The sequence below is a fragment of the Sardina pilchardus genome, chromosome 1 (assembly GCF_963854185.1).
Source record: "Sardina pilchardus chromosome 1, fSarPil1.1, whole genome shotgun sequence".
Taxonomy (NCBI): Eukaryota; Metazoa; Chordata; class Actinopteri; order Clupeiformes; family Clupeidae; genus Sardina; species Sardina pilchardus.
The window spans coordinates 4,391,933-4,413,326 of NC_084994.1; the positions used below are offsets into that span (position 1 = coordinate 4,391,933).

The 21,394-nt window shown below is 42.5% G+C and overlaps 2 protein-coding genes across 2 annotated transcripts in view; both read right to left on the reverse strand.

Moving 5' to 3' along the window:
* Window positions 1-1,640: 1,640 nt before the first annotated feature.
* Window positions 1,641-12,333, reverse strand: LOC134081721 (zinc finger protein 135-like). The gene is made up of 7 exons (XM_062537582.1): window positions 12,066-12,333; window positions 11,183-11,275; window positions 8,789-8,947; window positions 8,379-8,446; window positions 7,583-7,875; window positions 6,352-6,444; window positions 1,641-4,781 (listed from the first exon to the last, which is right to left on the reverse strand). Exons 1-7 carry the CDS (start codon window positions 12,141-12,143, stop codon window positions 4,123-4,125), a joined length of 1,443 nt encoding a protein of 480 aa, XP_062393566.1. The 5' UTR covers window positions 12,144-12,333; the 3' UTR covers window positions 1,641-4,122.
* Window positions 12,334-13,643: 1,310 nt separating this feature from the next.
* LOC134081673 (zinc finger protein 436-like) overlaps window positions 13,644-21,394 on the reverse strand; it is a 28,914-nt gene continuing 21,163 nt past the window's right edge. Inside the window, exons 4-9 of the mRNA XM_062537579.1 lie at window positions 21,249-21,322; window positions 18,485-18,536; window positions 16,064-16,241; window positions 15,840-15,907; window positions 15,257-15,368; window positions 13,644-14,963 (exon numbers count right to left, since the gene is read on the reverse strand). Coding sequence (XP_062393563.1) covers window positions 14,095-14,963; window positions 15,257-15,368; window positions 15,840-15,907; window positions 16,064-16,241; window positions 18,485-18,536; window positions 21,249-21,322 — 1,353 coding nt within the window. The 3' untranslated portion in view covers window positions 13,644-14,094. The remainder of the gene's footprint in view (window positions 14,964-15,256; window positions 15,369-15,839; window positions 15,908-16,063; window positions 16,242-18,484; window positions 18,537-21,248; window positions 21,323-21,394) is intronic.

Sequence of the window (21,394 nt, forward strand, 5' to 3'; positions counted from 1 at the left end):
TTTCCCATAGGGGTGCCAATATTTTTGACCCCAGTATTTTGGGAAGAACCTTTATTTATTTATGATACATTATTCATTCACAAAGAAAATTGATGTCCTTAAAAGGTTGGATTTTTCCTCATTTTATTACTTAAGCCATTAAAATCAATGTTCAAAATATGATTTTATATTTCTCTTTTTAGTCAACTTTAGCATGGGTGCCAACAATTTCAGCCATGACTGTATTGGCAAAGTAAGGCAAAACAAGGTATGACAGGTGTGCCAATAATTGTGATACTTGTCTTCTTGTAAAAAAAATTAAATAAATTGTCTTAATGATTTTTTTTTTTCGTTTCTCAGAATAAATTTGATCCCCTTCCAGATTTGGTTTCTCTCTTGTTCTTGGAGATCAATCAGAATCTTTCAATGATTTTCTATCCCTATTTTTCTGTGAACTTTTGGGGCTCCATTTTAACAATCTGAAATGCAGGGCCTGAAGCGTAAGGTTTAAGAGCCCTTCCTATTAATTGGTGCAGCCATCAGGGAAAGTTGGATTTGAGGTACTTTGAGGTTTGAACAAGCTGGCAAGTACAGTAGGAATCCCATTTCTAGGGGGCATTCCGATTTTAACCTGTTTGTTACTGTTACTCTGTTTTCCTCTGCAGTTCAGATAAACTGCGTACTGTCATATTCACAACATTACAAAGGATGACAATGACAATCTAGTCCAAAAACAACAGCGTAAGCCTAGCTAATGCAGTTACGTAGCATATTTTAGCCTACAAAATCGAAATATCATTATCCACGTACTTTCTTTTTTATAAATATATATATAATTATATGTATTTGATTTTATACGTGTAACAGAAATTGCTTATACCAGTACAGACATATTATCTTGTTAGACATATCAATATACAGTCCTACTGGCTAGGTATTCACATTCTGTTACTCACAGTTATTCCCCACAATCATTCATACTCACACACATTCACCCATACATACCTACTGTAGAACACGCACTCACCATTATTCATACTCACACACATTCACCCATACATACCTACTGTAGAACACGCACTCACCATTATTCATACTCACACACATTCACCCATACATACCTACTGTAGAACACGCACTCATCATCATTCATACTCACACACATTCACCCATACATACCTACTGTAGAACACGCACTCACCATTATTCATACTCACACACATTATCCACGTACTTTCATCTGACCTTGGGCACTACCATCAGTCAGTCAGTCAGTCGTAGAGCAGACAGGCGTGCGCTCTGCAACTCCTTGGGAAACTCTCCTGTCATTTTAAAGATGAAGATGCAAGGCCCTAGCCTGGGTCTACCATACTCTCATAAAGAAGAGAAATGAAAATTGAGCGGAAGTACGTAGGAAGGCGGAGCCAGGCTAGCAAGGCCCCGCTTTCAGAGGATAACTTCTGTCCCTTGGTGATGTATAGAGATGATACCTAATGATAAATACCTGTCCAAAAATAGCCTTCATTCAAATATCACCTTTCTGTTGCGGAGCTGAGAATATCATGAACAACAACAACAAAACAAACATGTGTCCTCTCCACTACCGAGAGCCTTTTGTGCAACTAGTCTATTCAATTTAGAGTCAGATATCCTCAACAATGATGATTTACATATTACATTTATTCATTTGGAGTCAGATATCCTCAACAATGATGATTACATTCATTCATTTGACACGTTCATCATCCAAAGCAACTTGCAACAGTAAAAAACCCCATTTAAGCCATAAACATTTACGCATTTTATAATTTCAGCCACAACTACAGTGAGAGAATAACATTTAAGCTACTAACATCAGCCATTTTAAAATCTAAGCCACAGAGACACAGCTACAGCAAAATAGTAATACAGTGCAGGAGACTACACCTAGGAACAATAGCAATAATAATAATAATAATTATAAGAAGAAGAAGAAGAAGAAGATTGATTTGTACCTTGGACCTTTCATATAAAGAATGCAGCTCGAAGCACTTTACATTTGGAGAATTTAACCCAATAACAGAAAAAATGTAACAATATAATATTAATGCAATAACATAAACAAATGTACACAAACCATAAGTTACTACCGCATCTGTTTTTTCCATTTTAAAAAGGGTCCTATGTTCCCCGCTTTTCCCAAAAAGGGTCCTACGGTATGTTCCCCGTTATGTTTTGCGACCGGGGAACATAGGACCCTTTTGAGGAAAAGCAGGGAACATAGGACCCTTTTGGGAAAAGCAGGGAACATATAGGACCCTTTTGGGGAAAAATATAGGACCCTTCTTTTGGGGAAAAACAGGGAACATAGGACCCTTTTGGGGAACACAGGACCCTTTTGGGGAACACCGGGGAACATAGGACCCTTTTGGGGAACACCGGGGAACATACCCTTTTGGGGAAAAGCAGGGAACAGAGGACCCTTTTGGGGAACACCGGGGAACATAGGACCCTTTTGGGAAACATCAGGGAACATAGGACCCTTTTGGGGAACACCGGGGAACATACCCTTTTGGGGAAAAGCAGGGAACAGAGGACCCTTTTGGGGAACACCGGGGAACATAGGACCCTTTTGGGAAACATCAGGGAACATAGGACCCTTTTGGGAAACACCGGGGAACATAGGACCCTTTTGGGAAACACCGGGGAACATACCCTTTTGGGGCACATCGGGTAACATAGGACCCTTTTGGGGAACATCAGGGAACATAGGACCCTTTTGGGAAACATAGGGATGACCCCCACAGCAGAGCAGGAGAGGAGGAGACGGTCAGAGGAGCTGATGATGATGATATCAGTGGCCAAAATGGCAAAGGCAGTGAAGTGGGACAATGTGTGTGCATTTGGTAAAACTGACTCTAAATTGAGTCGAAAATATTGCTGTGGAGGTAGCAAAAGAGCCAGGAAGGAGGGAGGTAGATATTCAGTATAACCGGAAAAGGAGAGGACTCTGAGGCGATCCTATACAGGCCCCGAACCCGAGGAGACAAGAACCAATCAGATAAACTAGAGCCGAACCCGAGGAGACGAGAACCAATCAGATAAACTAGAGCCGAACCATAATTACTGAGCTTTTCACAGGACATCTCAAAGCTGCACTAAATGGAAGAGGAGAGAAGACGAGAACCAATCAGATGAATAAGTAACATAGCGATAAGGGCGTTATTTAAAGCAACACTAAAGCACTTTTCCTGTCGCACGCGCGTCATTTGTTTACCCAGCAAATAAAGATGTCCACAGACAAGGTTGCATGATTTTATGAAAGTATGATGTATTGCGACATCAAAACAAGTCAAATTTGTAGTTTCTCATGTCTCATTTAATCAAACTACAGAAACGCTACCCGATCTGGTAAAATGACATAGTGCGGTTATAGCCGAAAGAGGGCCGCGAGGTGAGAGCAGAAGTTTCTTTTTTTTTTGTTATTTTATTTTTAAAGCCCGTTTGATTTTGAAATGTTCCTACCGAGAGGTTGTAAACAGAACAAACATTAAACAGAGACGTGAACATAGAGTAGTGAAATTAAAAAACACAGAATGATTGTTTGTGCACACTCTGAAGAGACCTTAAAGTAATTTTGGACTATAACTAGATCATCTTTTCATTTAGTAAGCCGAGTAGACTAAGTTAGTGTTTGTTTCACGGCTAACTGACGTGAATGAACGACAAAATACAGAGCACAAACTCAGAGTAGCACGAGGGGCCTCGATTTCGGTTGATTGATGTGTATTTTTTCACTGGCTGCAGCCTAACATTAGGAGAGTGTTGACGCCGCAGTTCAACACACGTGTGGTTTTGCGTCTTGGCATACATGCTGGACATGACATTGGGGGTGTGGCCACACTGTCGATTCTACCTTTGAGCTTGAAGTTCAAGATTGAGATGTCATTTCGATCGATTTTGACTTAAAAGCAAAACCATGACACCCTTACTCACTACCAGACGAAACACAAATCTTTTAAGCAAGTATTAGCTGCTAATTCGACAGTGACCTGAATGGAAAACATCAGTAACAGTCCTGTCACACTGGGTAAATTGATATGGTCTCGCTCCGGTGGCAGTGAGCTGGTGTTCGTTGTGTCCTTGAGTGAAACTCTTTCCACATTAAATGCAGTGGTATGATTTCTCTCCCGAGTGACTGTGATGATGCAATTTGAAACTTCTCTTTTGAGTAAAACTCTTCCCACATTGATTGCAGACGTATGGCCTCTCTCCTGTGTGAATGCGCTGGTGTCGACTGAGTGTTTCTTTCCGAGTGAAACTCTTTCCACATTGAGTGCAGTGGAATGGCCTCTCTCCTGAGTGAATGTGAATGTGTTGTTTGAGGCTAATCTTTCTGTTGAAGCTCTTCCCACACTGGGTACAGTGGTACAGCGCCTCAACTGTGTGGATGTGCTGATGTCGTTCCAAAGACTCCCCGTCAGTAAAAGTCCGGTCACACTGAGTGCATTGGTATGGCCTCTCTCCGGTGTGAATGAGCTGATGTCGTTTCAAATTTCCCCCGTCAGTAAAACTCTTGCCACACTGAGTGCACGGGTACGGCCTCGCCCCTGTGTGAATGCGCTGATGTCGGCTCAAATCCCCCCCGTTAATAAAAGTCTTGCCACACTGAGAGCAGCCGTATGGTCTCTCCATGTGTGTGGACAGGTGCTGCTTCAACCTGCATGAGAAGCGGAAGGTCTTGCCACATTCAGTGCAGGAGTATTGCTTTGATTTCTCCAACTCCGTGCCTGAGATGGAGGGAGAGGGAAATGAGTCTTGTCCTGTTTTCCAAAACAAAACAAAAATAGAAGACACAGTCACTTAAGTAAACATAAACAACAACAACCTCCTTTAAAGGAGAATTCCGGTGTGAAATTGAGCTTAACTGTACCGAAACATGTTAAGGTGTACTCACACGTGTTGTAAGACGCACTTTCGCTCACCCGCAGCATTCCGAACTCCTCCGTTTTCAGCCTAGCTTGCAACAGGCTTGAATCTATTAGATTAGGCATCACATAGCCTATGCAGCTAAATCGCTATTTCTAAACCATTAAAAAGGTTCAAAGTAACTCCACACTGCATTGGTAGACTTCTGAGGGTCCTGACATTTAAAACGAGATACTTAGAACTTTGGAAGTGCACAGGAAGTTTATTAAAAAAGACTGCTTATTCAAGCAGTACCTTCATAGAATCTCTCCGCTGGGCGCCATCTTGTGGTGAAGTCGCGATAAGTCGACTGACGAGCACAAACAAACAGGAAAGACAGGGGGACATATTGCAAACATTTTGAGCTTTGTTACTCATCATGCTCATGTAGACAGTATAACTATATATTTCCTATGGAATTACTTTAGCAATATGTTCCCCTGTCCTTCCTGTTCGTTCGTGCTCGTCAGTCGGCTTATCGCGACTTGATTCCAAGATGGCGCCCAGCGGAGAGATTCTATGAAGGCACTGCTTGTAAACAGTCTTTTTAAATAAACTTCCTGTGCATTTCCAAAGTTCTCAGTATCTCGTTTTAAATGTCAGGACCCTCAGAAGTCTACCAATGCAGTGTGGAGTTACTTGGAACCTTTTTAATGGTTTAAAAATAGCGATTTAGCTGCATAGGCTACGTGATGCCTAATCTAATAGATTCAAGCCTGCTGCAAGCTAGGCTGAAAACGGAGGAGTTCGGAATGCTGCCGGTGAGCGAAAGTGCGTCTTACAACACGTGTGAGTACACCTTAACATGTTTCGGTACAGTTAAGCTCAATTTCACACCGGAATTCTCCTTTAACTTTATTTATAGTGAGTTGTGGGGAGCTGCAGTAGGAATATATGCCGGTCTGGACAGTGCTATTTAGCCCCTTCCAAATTTATTCTATTTTTTTAATTATTTTTTAACCACACTAGACATTTTCAGGTTTTCACACTAATTTTAAATATTAGACAAAGATAACCTGAGGAAGTGCAAACTGCAGTTTTTAAATGGTGATTTCATTTATTTAAGGAAAAAAGCTCAAAAAGCTTCCAACCCTACTTGGCCCTATGTGGAACAGTAATTCCCTCCTCAGTTACTAAGAGTGCTTTCACATCACCAGGCAATAAAGTTGTTATTATAATTTAAGTAGCACAAAGTCTCCAGTGTGGTCCGCTTTCAGACCAGCAAACAAACTAAAATTGGCCCGGCTGACGTTTCATCAGTATTTGTCTTCCGGTAGAAATAAACGATTTTAACGACAAATTTTGACTAACTATTTTGTGTGTCTCCGTGTGTGTGTGTTGTTCTTTCCTCAGCACTGCCCTTCTGAATGTGTGTGTGTGTGTGTGTGTGTGTGTGTGTATTGTGCTTTCCTCATCACTACCTACCTGAATGACTGTACTCTCCATACTCTTCATCATCACCACCATCATCTTCATCATCTTCAGCGACTGGAGTCTCCACTCTGGGGTCAGCTCTCCCTAAAGCAGGAACAGAGGACATTTATATTATTTATTTAGCTGAAGGGACAGTATACTCCACTCTGGGGTCAGTTCTCTCTAAAGCAGGAACAGAGGACATTCATATCATTTATTTAGCTGAAGGGACAGTGTACTCCACTCTGGGGTCAGCTCTCTCTAAAGCAGGAACAGAGGACATTTATATTATTTATTTAGCTGAAGGGACAGTGTACTCCACTCTGGGGTCAGTTCTCTCTAAAGCAGGAACAGAGGACATTTATATTATTTATTTAGCTGAAGGGACAGTGTACTCCACTCTGGGGTCAGCTCTCTCTAAAGCAGGAACAGAGGACATTTATATTATTTATTTAGCTGAAGGGACAGTGTACTCCACTCTGGGGTCAGTTCTCTCTAAAGCAGGAACAGAGGACATTTATATTATTTATTTAGCTGAAGGGACAGTGTACTCCACTCTGGGGTCAGCTCTCTCTAAAGCAGGAAAAGAGGACATTTATATTATTTATTTAGCTGAGGGGACAGTTCTCTCTAAAGCAGGAACAGAGGACATTTATATTATTTATTTAGCTGAGGGGACAGTTCTCTCTAAAGCAGGAACAGAGGACATTCATATCATTTATTTAGCTGAAGGGACAGTGTACTCCACTCTGGGGTCAGCTCTCTCTAAAGCAGGAACAGAGGACATTTATATTATTTATTTAGCTGAAGGGACAGTGTACTCCACTCTGGGGTCAGCTCTCTCTAAAGCAGGAACAGAGGACATTTATATTCACACCAATTATTTTAGAATCAATACATTTGTCAGACACACAAGCACAAGATTGACAGGGTTACCGTGGATTCTCAAAAAGTCTTAAGGATCATTTGTTATATTTAAGGCCTTAACATGTATTCAAATGTCTGGAATTGTCTGAGGGCAGTACATTTGAGCTTGCCAGTGAGCTTACAGCGAGGAGTCTGAAAAGAGAGTGTGTGCCTCCCCACTCCTCACCATACTGACTGTCTGTGTGTGTGTGTGTGTGTGTGTGTGTGTGTGTGTGTGTGAGATCCTCCTCAAAACTCCTCACCATACTGACTCTGTGTGTGTGTGTGTGTGTGTGTGTGTGTGTGTGTGTGTGTGAGCCTCCTCACAACTCCTCACCATACGGACTGCACTCCTGATATCCGTGAGCAGCATGTTCTTTCCTCCCCGCGACTGGAGCCTCCATAAAGGTCTGACCATCAGCCGAGATCAGCAGAATCTTCTGACTGTCGGGCGAGACTGGCGGAATCTGGTCGTTAGACGACATCATTGGAATCTGGTCGTTAGACGACATCATCGGAATCTGATCGTCAGCCGACTCCAGAGCACTCCGGACTTCAGGCGAGACCAGCTGTTCTGACCAGGCCAGCGACTCCTCAACTGCTGTTCGCTGATCTGGTTGAAGAGGAAAGCTGTGTGTGTGTGTGTGTGTGTGTGTGTGTGTATGTGTGTGTGTGTGTGTGTGTGTGGAGGGGAGGGTTGAGAATTGATTAAATAAAAAAAAATAAAAAATAAAAATCAATATACCACGCACTTCCTGAAGGTACTTTTCAGGCAGCACAAACATTTCAGATTGACCGTCACTTACACAGATCTGGTCGAGTGTTACACTTACTGAATGAGCATGTTAAAATGCTTAAAGCTATATTCACATATATTCATGCACAGTGAGTTCCCAGACCCTACATCTTGATGTGGATCAGATTGAGCCCTGCTATGGTGAGTTCAGACCCTACATCTTGGTGTGGATCTGGCTCATCAGGCTACAGTGTTGGTGCTCCATAATGAAAACAGTGTGTGTGTGTGTGTGTGTGTGTGTGTGTGTGTGTGTGTGTGTGTGTGTGTTTGAGTGTGTGTGTGTGTGTGTGTGTGTGTGTGTGTGTGTTTGTGTGTGTGTTTGTGTGTGTGTGCATACCTATTACTTGGTTGGCTTTGCAGATGTTGATGTAGGTCCCTCAGCTTATTCTTCAAGGCAATCACAGTCTGTATGGAAACACACACACACACACACACACAAATACAAATAAATAAACAGTATGGCAAATCAATGGACTGTATCCTGTCAGACAGAGCAACTCCAACCAAATCCAGTTCTACTGAGTAACTCTACTCTGTTACTCTAAAGTGCTACTCTTGTGTACCTAGCAGGTGAGTGTGTTTCCTGATTGCATAGTCTCTTCAAATACACACCACACACACAAACACACCTGGTAGGCCTATGTCAGTGAGTTGTTTGTCCACACACACACACACACACACACACACACACACACACACACACACACACACACACACACACACACACACACACACACACACACACACCTGGTTGGCCTGTGTCAGTGAGCGGTCCTTCTCCTGCAGGTGTTTCTGCAGTCTATCGATCTTCAGCTTCAGCTGCTTGTTTGACTCCACCTGCTCCGCCTCCTTCTCCTCCAGACGACGAATCACAACCCAGAGCTCCTGGTTCCGACCGACCTCATTCTGATGAAGGCATGGAGGTATTATAAGAACTGGAGAAAGTGAACAAGTCCCGCCCCCATTCATTTCAATGGGAATGCTAGGCTAGTGAAAATTGCCAAAATTGAACGATTTTTTCAGGCTTCAACATGGCGTTTCAAGGTGCTTGTTTCCGGTGCCGTTTTACTTAGCCAATTAAGTGCCAGGTTACTGATTGACGTAAGGTACAGAAGGAGCGCTCGTGCCCACACTAAGCTTGTGCATGAGCTGAGAGTGGAACAGCCACCAATCAGCATGAGGAAAACGCAGGGAAAACGGCACCGGACATGATGTATTTCTGGAAAATGGCGACGAGGAAGTGCCTTGCTAATCGGCGAAGCTAATCAGTCAAATCCTGACCCCCTGGATGAAGGCACAAACACATCAGACAGATAAAAACACACTCACACACTCACACTGACACACAGGTAAAAACACACACTCACACACACTGACACACACATTCTTCATGAATGGTGTTTCACATATCCTGTGTGAGATAATAAAAATAAGAACTGCTGGCAACAAACAGAGAATGTTAATCACAACACAAAGTTTAACATTCTCTGATACAAACACAAAGTCTGTGTGTACCAATCCTCAGTACATTCATGCACATCTAGGGTTGGGCATCGATAACCGGTTCCGTCTTGGAACCGGGTTTAACTTATCAATTCCATCGACATCGTACGTCTTTTTTGTTATCGATTCCCTCAGCCTGCATGACGTCGGACCTTTTCCGGTTTTCCTGAAATTTTGTGTTACTACACGCCCTCTGCGACGACTCATACTACAAGTCAAATCGTGTAAGGGTAGTAATACCAGCAATATGTTAAAACATTTGTCCGTGAAGCATGGATTAAGCTCCAAGAGTGTCATGTGTTTGACAGACTACGGAGGGGTGCTAACGTTGCCCGGTCCAGGGCTCCAGAGTGCATATGCGCCCAAAATGTTTAAGAGTGTGCCTGAAAATAATTCTAGGTGCACCTGACGCTGCTCGGGTGAAAGCATACGTTTCCTTCACGAGTTTTAATTGTAGACTATGCGTGCAACTTTGCCAAACTGTTTAAGTAACCCCCTTGGCCCACTCTCTCTCCCTCTCCCTCTCTCGTGCGCGACACCCTTCCCTCGACATGCACATTCACAGTCGTGAAAGCAATGACGCATAGAAGACAACTAGCGACATTATAATTAATTTCGGTTAGCATCATAGCGTAGGCTACTGCACAAATTTGATTCAAACTCTTGCATTCAAGTTGACTGATCATCTCAATGTTTTCCAACTCTAAGACTCAAAAGGGCCTGTCCCAAGGAGACAAAGTATTAGCCTACCTTGCAACTTAAACACACGTGGGGAAACTGAACAGTCCAACCAGTAGACTAGCTAGCCAACTATGCTACTGTGTTTACAATTTGAGGCTTCAAGCCGACAGCTGAATTAAAGAGGCAGAGTTGTAATATGAATAGTCATGAATGTCATGAATATCAGAAATGTCAGCAGTAGGCTATAGATTAGAATATATAAAGAATTGTATTATATTATATATACACTGTAGGCTATACATCTTTATAATTCTTTATAAAGAATATGTATATTCCTTATTGTGTTTTAAATAAAGACAAGCTTTTTCTACGCCTTATTGTTAAAAAATCATTCACATTATATGAAAGGAGAGCGATAAAAGGTGACCTTTTGGCGTTAAAGGCGATGCAATGAAAAATGTGGGTGCACCTACATTTTTTGGGAATCGATAAGAGAATTGATAAGGAATTGGATTGATAGGCAGAATCGATAATGCCATCGATATTGATAAAAACGTATCAATACCCATCCCTATGCACATCTATCTATAGTATTTTACTGCTCCTTTAGTTATGTTGATTTGTTGATTTGCTTTGTTTTTTCCTGTTTACATTGTATTGCATGTTGTGTGTGGTGTCTTAAGCTGCTGGGACCTTGAATTTCCCCTTGGGGATCAATAAAGTATCTATCTATCTATCTAAGTACAAATTCTGTACGTACGTCTATCTGTGTGTGTATCAGAGAATGTTAACCACAACTCAAAGTACACATTATGTGTGTGTGTTTGTGTGTGTGTGTGTGTGTGTGTGTGTGTGTATCAGAGAATGTTAATCACAACACAAAGTACACATTGTGTGTGTGTGTGTGTGTGTGTGTGTGTGTGTGTGTGTGTGTGTGTGTGTGTGTGTGTATCTTACCTGTAATGCTTGAGTGATGATTTGGGTCGCCTTCTCCAGGTCGATGCAGGCTTGCTTGTGATTCATGTCTGTATGCTGACTAACCTCATTCATCTACAAAGACACACACAGACACAATGCAGCTCTCTATTACTGCACTATAGCACGCTGTTGCTCCAAACCTCAGACGTGCAAGGTTACATAGGGAAGTTATAGGGAAGGTTACATAGGGAAGGTTACATAGGCAAGGTTACATAGGCAAGGTTACATAGGGCATTTAGGGCAATGATACTTATCTTCTCCATACCCATTCAATATATGTTTTAATGTTGGTGCAAACGTCTTTACATCTGGAATAGTGTATTAGCAAAGTGCAATTTATGTTTCAATGTTGGTGCAAACGTCTTTCCATCTGGAATAGTGTATTAGCAAAGTGCAATGGTTGATGCTATGGCTTTAAACAACAGTGTTAGTTTTAGGTACAGATACAGTCGACGTTTCCCAGACTGACTGCAAGTTAATAATTGAGCTTCAAGCGTGTAGTGTTCACCAGACTGGTAGTAAAACGTGCCCCGGAAATCGAAGCCCAAACGGCGTACAGAATATTTAGTCGGCTAGCGTGACAGACACCGTGGTGTAAAACAGAAGAGACACAAACCGCATCACAGTAAAAAATAAATATGCTGCTTTTAAACGCTGACAATTGTCTGTGGCTTTGCACACACAAGACTACCGGGGAACTTCCTCATGTAGCCTAGCCTACACAATGGCTGCTATGTTCACTGAACCAAATCTAATTCGCTGCCGGGGTAGGACGCCCACGGTTTATGTTTTGTCACTATGCAAAACCCCCTAAAAGGCTATTTCCTTCAAACAATATGCAAAACAACCTCACGACTCTTACCTTCGAGCCAACTCGTAGTATTCTCCCGGAATCGGTGTGCTTTGACGGCGACAAACGCGAGCTCGAACCCTGCTGCATGTCGTCTTCCAGTTTCAAACAACGGATGGCTTTTAAATACAGTGTTTAAAAGATTACAACCTCCTCGGTGAGATATACAGATTTCTGTATAGCCTACATTAACATACGTTTCCTTACAAAATGACCATAAGCATACGCCGTTCACAACATTCAGGCTGCTCTTTGAAAACCGACTGTGGGGTTTGTTTTGCTTTTCTTCTTCGACTGAAGCTTTTTAGAGGTTTAGTGGAGCATAGGAGTTTTACCGCCCTCTATTGTACAGGATGAAAAGTTGCATACTGGCAACATTTTTTCGGCAACAGTTTATTTTGTCTGGTCCAACGCATCTGTAGTGGGAAAATAGAAAAGTAGGCCTATTTAAATTGTTCACATCCCTCTATAGGCTGGGCCTACTGTTAATACTTCATTAGATAGATAGATAGTTAGATAAACCGCTCACAAAAAGTAAAGAAACTTGACTTTGGCCCATTATATCTCCACTTTAATAATACTAATCACTAAAGTGTTTTATATCATTTTCATCGTTTATTAGTCACATTTACAATGAGGTACAGCTTGTAAGCATTGGGCTCCCATGGAATGAGCAACACACGCAAACGTGTAAGTATTGGCAACGAAAAATGTGCCAAAATGGCCTGTTATTCTGTTGGAATTCACCTTTGTTACTTCAAGCATTGACGATAGCACTCTCCCACAGAAATGAAGAAAAGAAAACATGTTAGGCATACATTTGTTCATTTTATACTCAGTGTCAGGGTCCTCTATGAGCAGCAGATAAGCACCTCCTCCCCAACACTGATAGTTAAAATAGAGCCCTCTATGAGCAGCAGATATGCACTATTTATAAGCACCTCCTCCCCAACACTGATCGTTAAAATAGAGCCCTCTATGAGCAGTATATATGCACTATTTATAAGCACCTCCTCCCCAACACTGATAGTTAAAATAGAGCCCTCTATGAGCAGCAGATATGCACTATTTATAAGCACTTCTGGCCGATTTGTTCCTCATTAGAGGTCATAGTTAGCCTAACGAGCTCAGATACAGACGAGTAGCCTAACGAGCTAAACCCACATCAAGATGTAGGGTCTGGGAACTCACCATAGCAGGGCTCAATCGGAGGGGTGGGAGAAACGGTTGTTTTTCAAATTCCCGCACAATAGGATAGCGCTAAACAAATCATCTTCTTGTTTTCAAGTAGCAGAATGCTTAACGTCGCAACTTCTGGTCGCTGGTCAGTGATCATTATGTTAAGCCCGCCTACCGACTCTGTACACGATGTGATTGGCCCGGCCCTCGTTGAAAATGGCAAGCTCACAAGTCAATGGAGAGTTGCTAGACTACTACCACGTGTTGTACAGTAGTCATAGTAACAGCAGCGTCCAATTATATGTCATTACAGCGCCCTCCACAACTATCACCACCTCTGGCAAAGTTGGCAAAAATCAGGGATAGAAAATCGAGAGGATGACAGATAAAAACAACGGGGAGACAACCAACCTGGCAGGATAGGAACATTTATTCTGAGAAACAAAAAAACATTATAAAGAATACAGACATGCCTTTTTCTAAAAAAAAGGAAAAATATATGCATCACAAATATCTGCACACCTGTATTAACACCTTGCTAAGCCTCCCTTTACCAAGAAAACAACTTCTGATCTTCTCCTATGAAATAAATAGGGAGAGTAGATGGAACACAGCATTAGAATGATGCTGTAGACCTTAGACACTCTACACAGACTACTGCCACCCGGTGGGGTGGAGGGTAACTTCAAAGCACACCACGTTGTGGGAGTTGCACTGGTGTTGTGTGAGTTTGACCTCTGGAGTGAAACTATTGCCTCAAAAATATACTTTTCTCCTGTGTGAATGTACTGATGTACAGTACTTTCAGATTATTGGTTTGACAGAAACCCTTCCCACATTAGGTACACTGTGACGATGTCTCTCATGTGTGAATGCGCTGATGTGCATTGAGAGCTCCCCTTCGAATAAAGCTCTTCCCACACTGAGTGCACTGGAAGGGTTTCACTGTGGTGTGAGTGAGTTTATGTCGTCTGAAAGTCTCCCCATTATTGAAAGTCTTTCCGCACCGAGTGCAGCGGTATGGTCTCTCTCCTGTATGATTGAGCTGGTGCAGTTTAAGGTGTTCCTTTTGAATGTAGCTCTTACCACATTGTGTACATTGATATGGCCTCTCGCCTGTGTGAATGCGCTGATGTATTTTGAAAGATCCCTTTCGAACAAAACCCTTACCACATTGATCGCATCGGTAAGGCTTTTCTCCTATGTGACACAGCTGATGTAGGTTTAAATAGTCCGCATCTTTAAAAGTCTTATCACATTGAGTGCATTGGTATGGTCTCTCTGTTGTGTGAGTGAGTTGGTGCCGTTTGAGACGTGACGGGCGACTGAACGTCTTCCCACACTGAGTGCACTGACGCGGTTTCTCCTCGGGGTGATTGCGCTGGTGTCGTCTAAGGCTTGCCCTTTGAGTGAAGCTCCTGCCACACTGCGCACAGCAGTGTGGCCCCTTTCCTGTGTGAAAGCGTTTGTGATCCTCAAGAGGTCGAGGGAACTGGTCTGGTTTCTTTCTAGAGTGAACAGCAAGTTGGTGATCTTGGAGACACTTGTTGGAAGTGAAGCTCTTGCCACATGGAGGACAGTAGCACGACGGGCTTTTCTCTTTGTGTGTTTTCTGGTGCTTCTGCAACGCAGACGAAAGTCGGAAGCTTTTGTTACACTGAGAGCAGTAGTAGTGTCTTCTTTTCTTCGTTTGTGTGTGTGAATTTGAGGGGGAAGGAGACGACCCTTTTCCTGTTTAACACAAAAAAGAAACACACGGTTACCTAAACGCATACTGGATCAGGTCAGTTTAAAGTTCTGCAGCTGATAAAGATGTGCGTTCTGTTGTGGGATTTACTCTTAGACTTACAGAGAGGATACTTAGAGTCTGCATCTGGTGTAGCCAATTCCACTGATTGACTTTTTCCCCAATGAGTGTGTGTGTGTGTGTGTGTGTGTGTGTGTGTGTGTGTGTGTGTGTGTGTGTGTGTGTGTGTGTGTGTGTGTGTGTGTGAGATTGTCGCTCTTTCCTCATCACTACCTACCTGAAGGACTGTACTCTTCATCATCACCACCATCATCATCTTCATCATCATCATCATCTTCAGAGACTGGAGCCTCCAGCAGCCTCTGACCGTCAGACGAAACCAGCAGAGACTGAGACGAGACCTTTATTAGTTTAGCTGACCATATTTGGATAATTTGACCATTCGGACATTTTATGAATTTGTCTGATGATGTAAGGTTGTTGATCGTTAGCATGATATTAGCGTTAAAATGTCAGATCAAAAGGGCTAGCAGTAATATTAGCATTAGCATGTCAGATCAAATGGGTTAGCAGTTATATTAGCGTTAGCATGTCAGATCAAATGGGCTAGCAGTAATATTAGCATTAGCATGTCAGATCAAAGGGCTTGGCAGTTATACTAGCATTAGCATGTCAGATCAAATGGGCTAGCAGTAATATTAGCGTTAGCATATCATTTTAAAAAGGTTAGCAGTTATATTAGCGTTAGCATGTCAGATCAAAAGGGCTAGCAGTAATATTAGCATTAGCATGTCAGATCAAAAGGGTTAGCAGTTATACTAGCGTTAACTTGTCAGAACAAAGGGGTTGCAATACGGTACCTCAACCTTTTCAATTTTAATGTCCGTTCCTTCAGCTGCAGTGCACTCCAATCTGGGGTCAGCTCCCTCTACAACAGGAATCAATATATTTGTCAAACACACAAAAACAAGATCATTGATTGTGTGTGTATGTGTGTGTGTTTGTGTGTACGTGTTTGATTGTGTGTGTGTGTGTGTGTGTGTGTGTGTGTGTGTGTGTGTGGTTCCACCCCACAACCTCTTACCATCACGTTCTTCTTTAATCGCCGAGACAGGAGCCTCCAGAGGGGTCGGACCGTGAGGCGACATCAGCGGAGTTTGGCCTTCAGATATCAGCTGTTCTGAGACCAGCGACTTATCATCTGCCGTCAGCTGCTCTGGTTGGAGAGGAGAGCTGGGACTCTTGATTTTATGCAAAACGACCTGGCTCCAGTCATCACAAAACAGAGGGCACATGTTTTAACTTAAGAATTTGTTAACTAATAATTAGTGCTGTCAATCGATTAAAAAAATGTAATTGTGATTATTCTCATGAATGTCCTAATTAACGCCTGATTAATCGCATATTGATCGCACATTTTTATCTTTTCAAAATGTCCCTTGATTTATCATTTTAATACTCTCATCAAAGTAAAGTGGATAGGCTTGCTTTGTGCAAATGTTTCCTTTTTTTTATTATTGCAAACCACTGTATAGTGTTACAGCCATTCATGTCTGTAGTAATACTGTCAATAAGCAAGCAGAAAAGTAGCCTACTTGCTTTGTCATTGGCTGAGGGTGAAGCCCTGAGCTTTGTGAGAACCGGGAAGGGAGGGAGAGCAGTGCTAAAACTCACAGAAGAAAATAGTAGCGTTTGTGATGCATAAATTAAATGAGAATCGAAATCAATGAAAAATGAAATCGCATACAGGGGTGAATCGAGATCGCGATTTTTTAACGATTTATCGTTATGACAACGCATATAAACAAATGTTTAAATAAAACTCCGGCCAAAGTGAAGATCTGCGAATACTGCGTTTATGCATTGGCGTGTAGCCAGAGATAACCGGAGATCTGCGTTTTCAAACGTCAGAATATGCGCCAAAACAACAACAAATCTGCTCTGACGTCAAACGTGCGACCTTAGTTCACTGCAGAAGCATGGATCTGAGTGCCTTGAAAACACAGATGTTCAGTCTTCTGCTGGACATCTAAACAATGGCATTGTGGGGTGCGCTTATTGTTTTGCTTCTGGTTTACAGCCGGGTCCTGTGGTTTTTCTAACGTGGCCACAGCAGTTTATGAAAAAACTTGTCACAGGTCAGAAATAGAGATGCACGATATATCGGCGGCCGATATATTATTGGCCGATAAGTGACATTTTTAAAATATTATTATCGGTCCGATAACAGAATTTCGGCCGATAATTTGCGCCGATATTTTTTAAAGCCCTAATTTCCCAACTACATAAGGCCCGTCTGGCTGCATGCTACTTGAGCTTGGTTGGCTACTTCTTCCTGAAAATACTGCCAGCTGTGTGGATGTATTTCACCATTCTAACAAGCGTTTAATCTATGCAGCCCAAAATCCTCTCCTGAACTTTCATTTTAACAGAGCAGAGAGCGAGGCTCAGCCTACTCAGAAGTGAATTGTTTTGCAGGTGTGTTATGTCTGCACGTAGGCCTACTGCCGCGCTAGTCAGGGAGACAAACAAAGTTTTTGGTGCAACAAATCCGTAGATAAGTAGTTCTAAGTGTTATATTTGCATTTTGTTCGGTTGGGTTTTGTAATATTACCGCTGCAGCACTGCATGTTGTGCGCAACAGAAGGTACTTTCACTGGACAGCACTCCGCTAATTTGGCCGTCTTTTTTTGCGGTTCGGCTGGAGGTGGCATATTGGGAATCAATTGGCCTACAACAAGAAACAGTCCGAGGAGTTGCAGCTTTATTTAATTAACCGCTGCTAAAACTATAGCCTACATAAGTTTCCCGCGAAACTCTGATTTGGTCGCTAGATTTTTCACAGCTTCTAGCCATATATCTGCGTTGAGTGTTTACTCCATATGAGAACGATTCATGCACTGTCCCTTGCCACTAACGCACTTGCACCTCAATGACGTCATGTTCACTTAAAGGAGCCACACATAGGCCAGGCTATTGCTGTTGTTGACTGCTGTAGGCTACCACTGAGGACTATTATGAGTTATGTCCATTACTGGTGGTATACAATTACTGCAATTCAATTATGCATTACATTTTCATTTTTATTTTTGAATTTTGAATTTATTTTTTAATATTTTTTCTCCAACAGTAATATCGGTTATCGTATCGGTATCGGCCACAACAAGCCGATAAATATCGGTTATCGTTATCGGCCCTAAAATTCCATATCGGTGCATCTCTAGTCAGAAAGAGTGTTAATCTCGTGATAAAAAAAATAACACAGTTAAAATAGTTTTCTAGAGTTAACTCGTTAATAACGCAATATGTTTGACAGCACTACTAATGATATTATATTTTAACAAAAAGTAACGCATGAGTTTAGAGAAAGACATATGAACAGGAACACTTGAATGTGTGTGTGTGTGTGTGTGTGTGTGTGTGTGTGTGTGTGCTACTGTCTATAAAGGAACAGGGACAGGTGAGAACAGGGCTGTGTGTGTGTGTGTGTGTGTGTGTGTCTCACCCTGATCTGGCGTTCTCCACCCCCTGGCCTCTTGTTCCCATCCTGCACTGTCCTGTAGGGGATTCATTCAATAGAAGGTGAGAGCAGGGCTGTGTGTGTGTGTGTGTGTGTGTGTGTGTGTGTGTGTGTGTCATATGTGTGTCGTGTGTGTGTGTGTGTGTGGTCACTTGTTCCCATCCTGCACTGTCCTGTAGGGGGTATTTCAAGAATTCATCAAATTTACCTGATGAAGGTCTAGGACCGAAACGTTGTTAATAAAAGAAGTAACCTGCGAAATGGTCAGTGTGCGGGATTTTTTTCTATGTTCCTAAGAATTCATCAAATAAAGAAGAGAGATTGAAATGGAGTGCTCCATAACGTGCATCTGTGTGTTTTGTGTGCGTGTGTGGGTGTGTGTGTGTGTGCGTGTGGACAACAGCTGGCGGGAACACCTCTAACCTAGTGCTCTGTCTCTGCAGCTCTCTGTCTCTGCAGCTCTCTGCTCTGCAGCTCTCTGTCTCTGCTCTGCAGCTCTCTGCTCTGCAGCTCTCTGTCTCTGCAGCTCTCTGTCTCTGCTCTGCAGCTCTCTGTCTCTGCAGCTCTCTGCTCTGCCCACCATGCTGGTGGCAGCACCATTATACTCCTTTTGCCTGTTGCACTACACATAGTCTGCACTTCACTGATCTGCACCACACATAGTCTACACTTCACTGATCTGCACTACACATAGTCTGCACTACACTGATCTGCACCACACATAGTCTGCACTTCACTGATCTGCACTACACATAGTCTGCACTTCACTGATCTGCACCACACATTTGCACTACACATAGGCTCCGTTCGAATCGGAAGGCAGCTGCCTAACTGCCTCCCTCCCTAAATAGAGAGCTCTCTAACTAGACGTGACTTTAGATTAAATGCGTCGTTTAAAAATGAGCGTAGCACTCTAGAATCTTTGGTAGCAAAAGCCTGACGTTAAACTAAATTAGCCTACGTAAGCTAGCAGGCTAACGGAATAAAATAGTTTCACTGGCAGCTAATATCTCAGACCAGGCGTTATTAGTGGGTACAACAATGGTATAACCAGGTAGTAAATCGTTTATTTTCAATCTACTTTCCACAAATCCAAGCTAAATAACGTCACACAAATGACATTTCAACAGATTCGGCAGTCATTTACCGATATCGGCAGCGATGTTTGTTTTGTTTTCACAGAGATTCAGACGTGGCCGCAAAGGATTATGGGTAGAAGGCAGCTTGAAGTGTACATCGATGCTGCCTTCAAAATTGACCGTTATTCAGGAATTCTAAGATATCTTAGAAGGCAGCGAAAATCGTTTTGTCGGTTTCGAACGACCTTCGCTGCCTTGCTCTCTAGTTAGATATCTTAGAAGGCAGCAGTTTTTCCCGATTCGAACGGAGCCATAGTCTGCTCTTCACTGATCTGCACAACACATTTGCACTACATATAGTCTACACGTCACTGATTTGCACTACACATAGTCTGCACTTCACTGATCTGCACTACACATAGTCTACACGTCACTGATCTGCACTACACATAGTCTGCACTTCACTGATCTGCACTACACATAGTCTACACGTCACTGATCTGCACTACACATAGTCTGCACTTCACTGATCTGCACCACACATAGTCTGCACTTCACTGATCTGCACTACACATAGTCTACACTTCACTGATCTGCAATACACATAGTCTACACTACACTGATCTGCACTACACATAGTCTACACTTCACTGATCTGCACTACACATAGTCTACACTTCACTGATCTGCACTACACATAGTCTGCACCACACATTTGCACTACACATAGTCTACACTTCACTGATCTGCACCACACATAGTCTGCACTTCACTGATCTGCAATACACATAGTCTGCACTTCACTGATCTGCACCACACATTTGCACTACACATAGTCTACACTTCACTGATCTGCACCACACATAGTCTGCACTTCACTGATCTGCAATACACATAGTCTGCACTTCACTGATCTGCACCACACATTTGCACTACACATAGTCTGCACTTCACTGATCTGCACTACACATAGTCTACACTTCACTGATCTGCACCACACATAGTCTACACTTCACTGATCTGCACTACACATAGTCTGCACTTCACTGATCTGCACCACACTTTTGCACTACACATAGTCTGCACTTCACTGATCTGCACTACACATAGTCTACACTTCACTGATCTGCACTACACACAGTCTACACTTCACTGATCTGCACTACACATAGTCTACACTTCACTGATCTGCACTACACATAGTCTACACTTCACTGATCTGCACTACACACAGTCTACACTTCACTGATCTGCACTACACATAGTCTACACTTCACTGATCTGCACTACACATAGTCTACACTTCACTGATCTGCACTACACATAGTCTACACTTCACTGATCTGCACTACACATAGTCTACACTTCACTGATCTGCACCACACATTTGATTAACCTTTTGTTGCTTCTCATTTCCTCACTTGATATACTTCTTGATTTAGATTATGCTTTAATTGTATTATTTTATGCTTTAATAAATCATTTGGATTTAACTGTTCAAACAGTGTGGTCTCACTTTATGTCATGGCTACTCTGAGCTAGGTAGTCGTGACAGTATCTGTGTGTGTTTGTGTGTGTGTGCGCATCTGTGTATCTGTGTGTTTTCATGTGTGTGTGTGTGTGTGTGTGTGTGTGTGTGTGTGTGTGTGTGTGTGTGTGTGTGTATGTACCTTGTACATGGTTGGCTTTGCAGATCTTGTTTCAGATTCAGGTCCCTTAGCTCACTCTTCAGGAAAGTCACAGTCTGTAAAGAAACACACACACGCACACACACACTTTCTGTCTAATTACAGTAAAATATGACTCCTACCTCCCT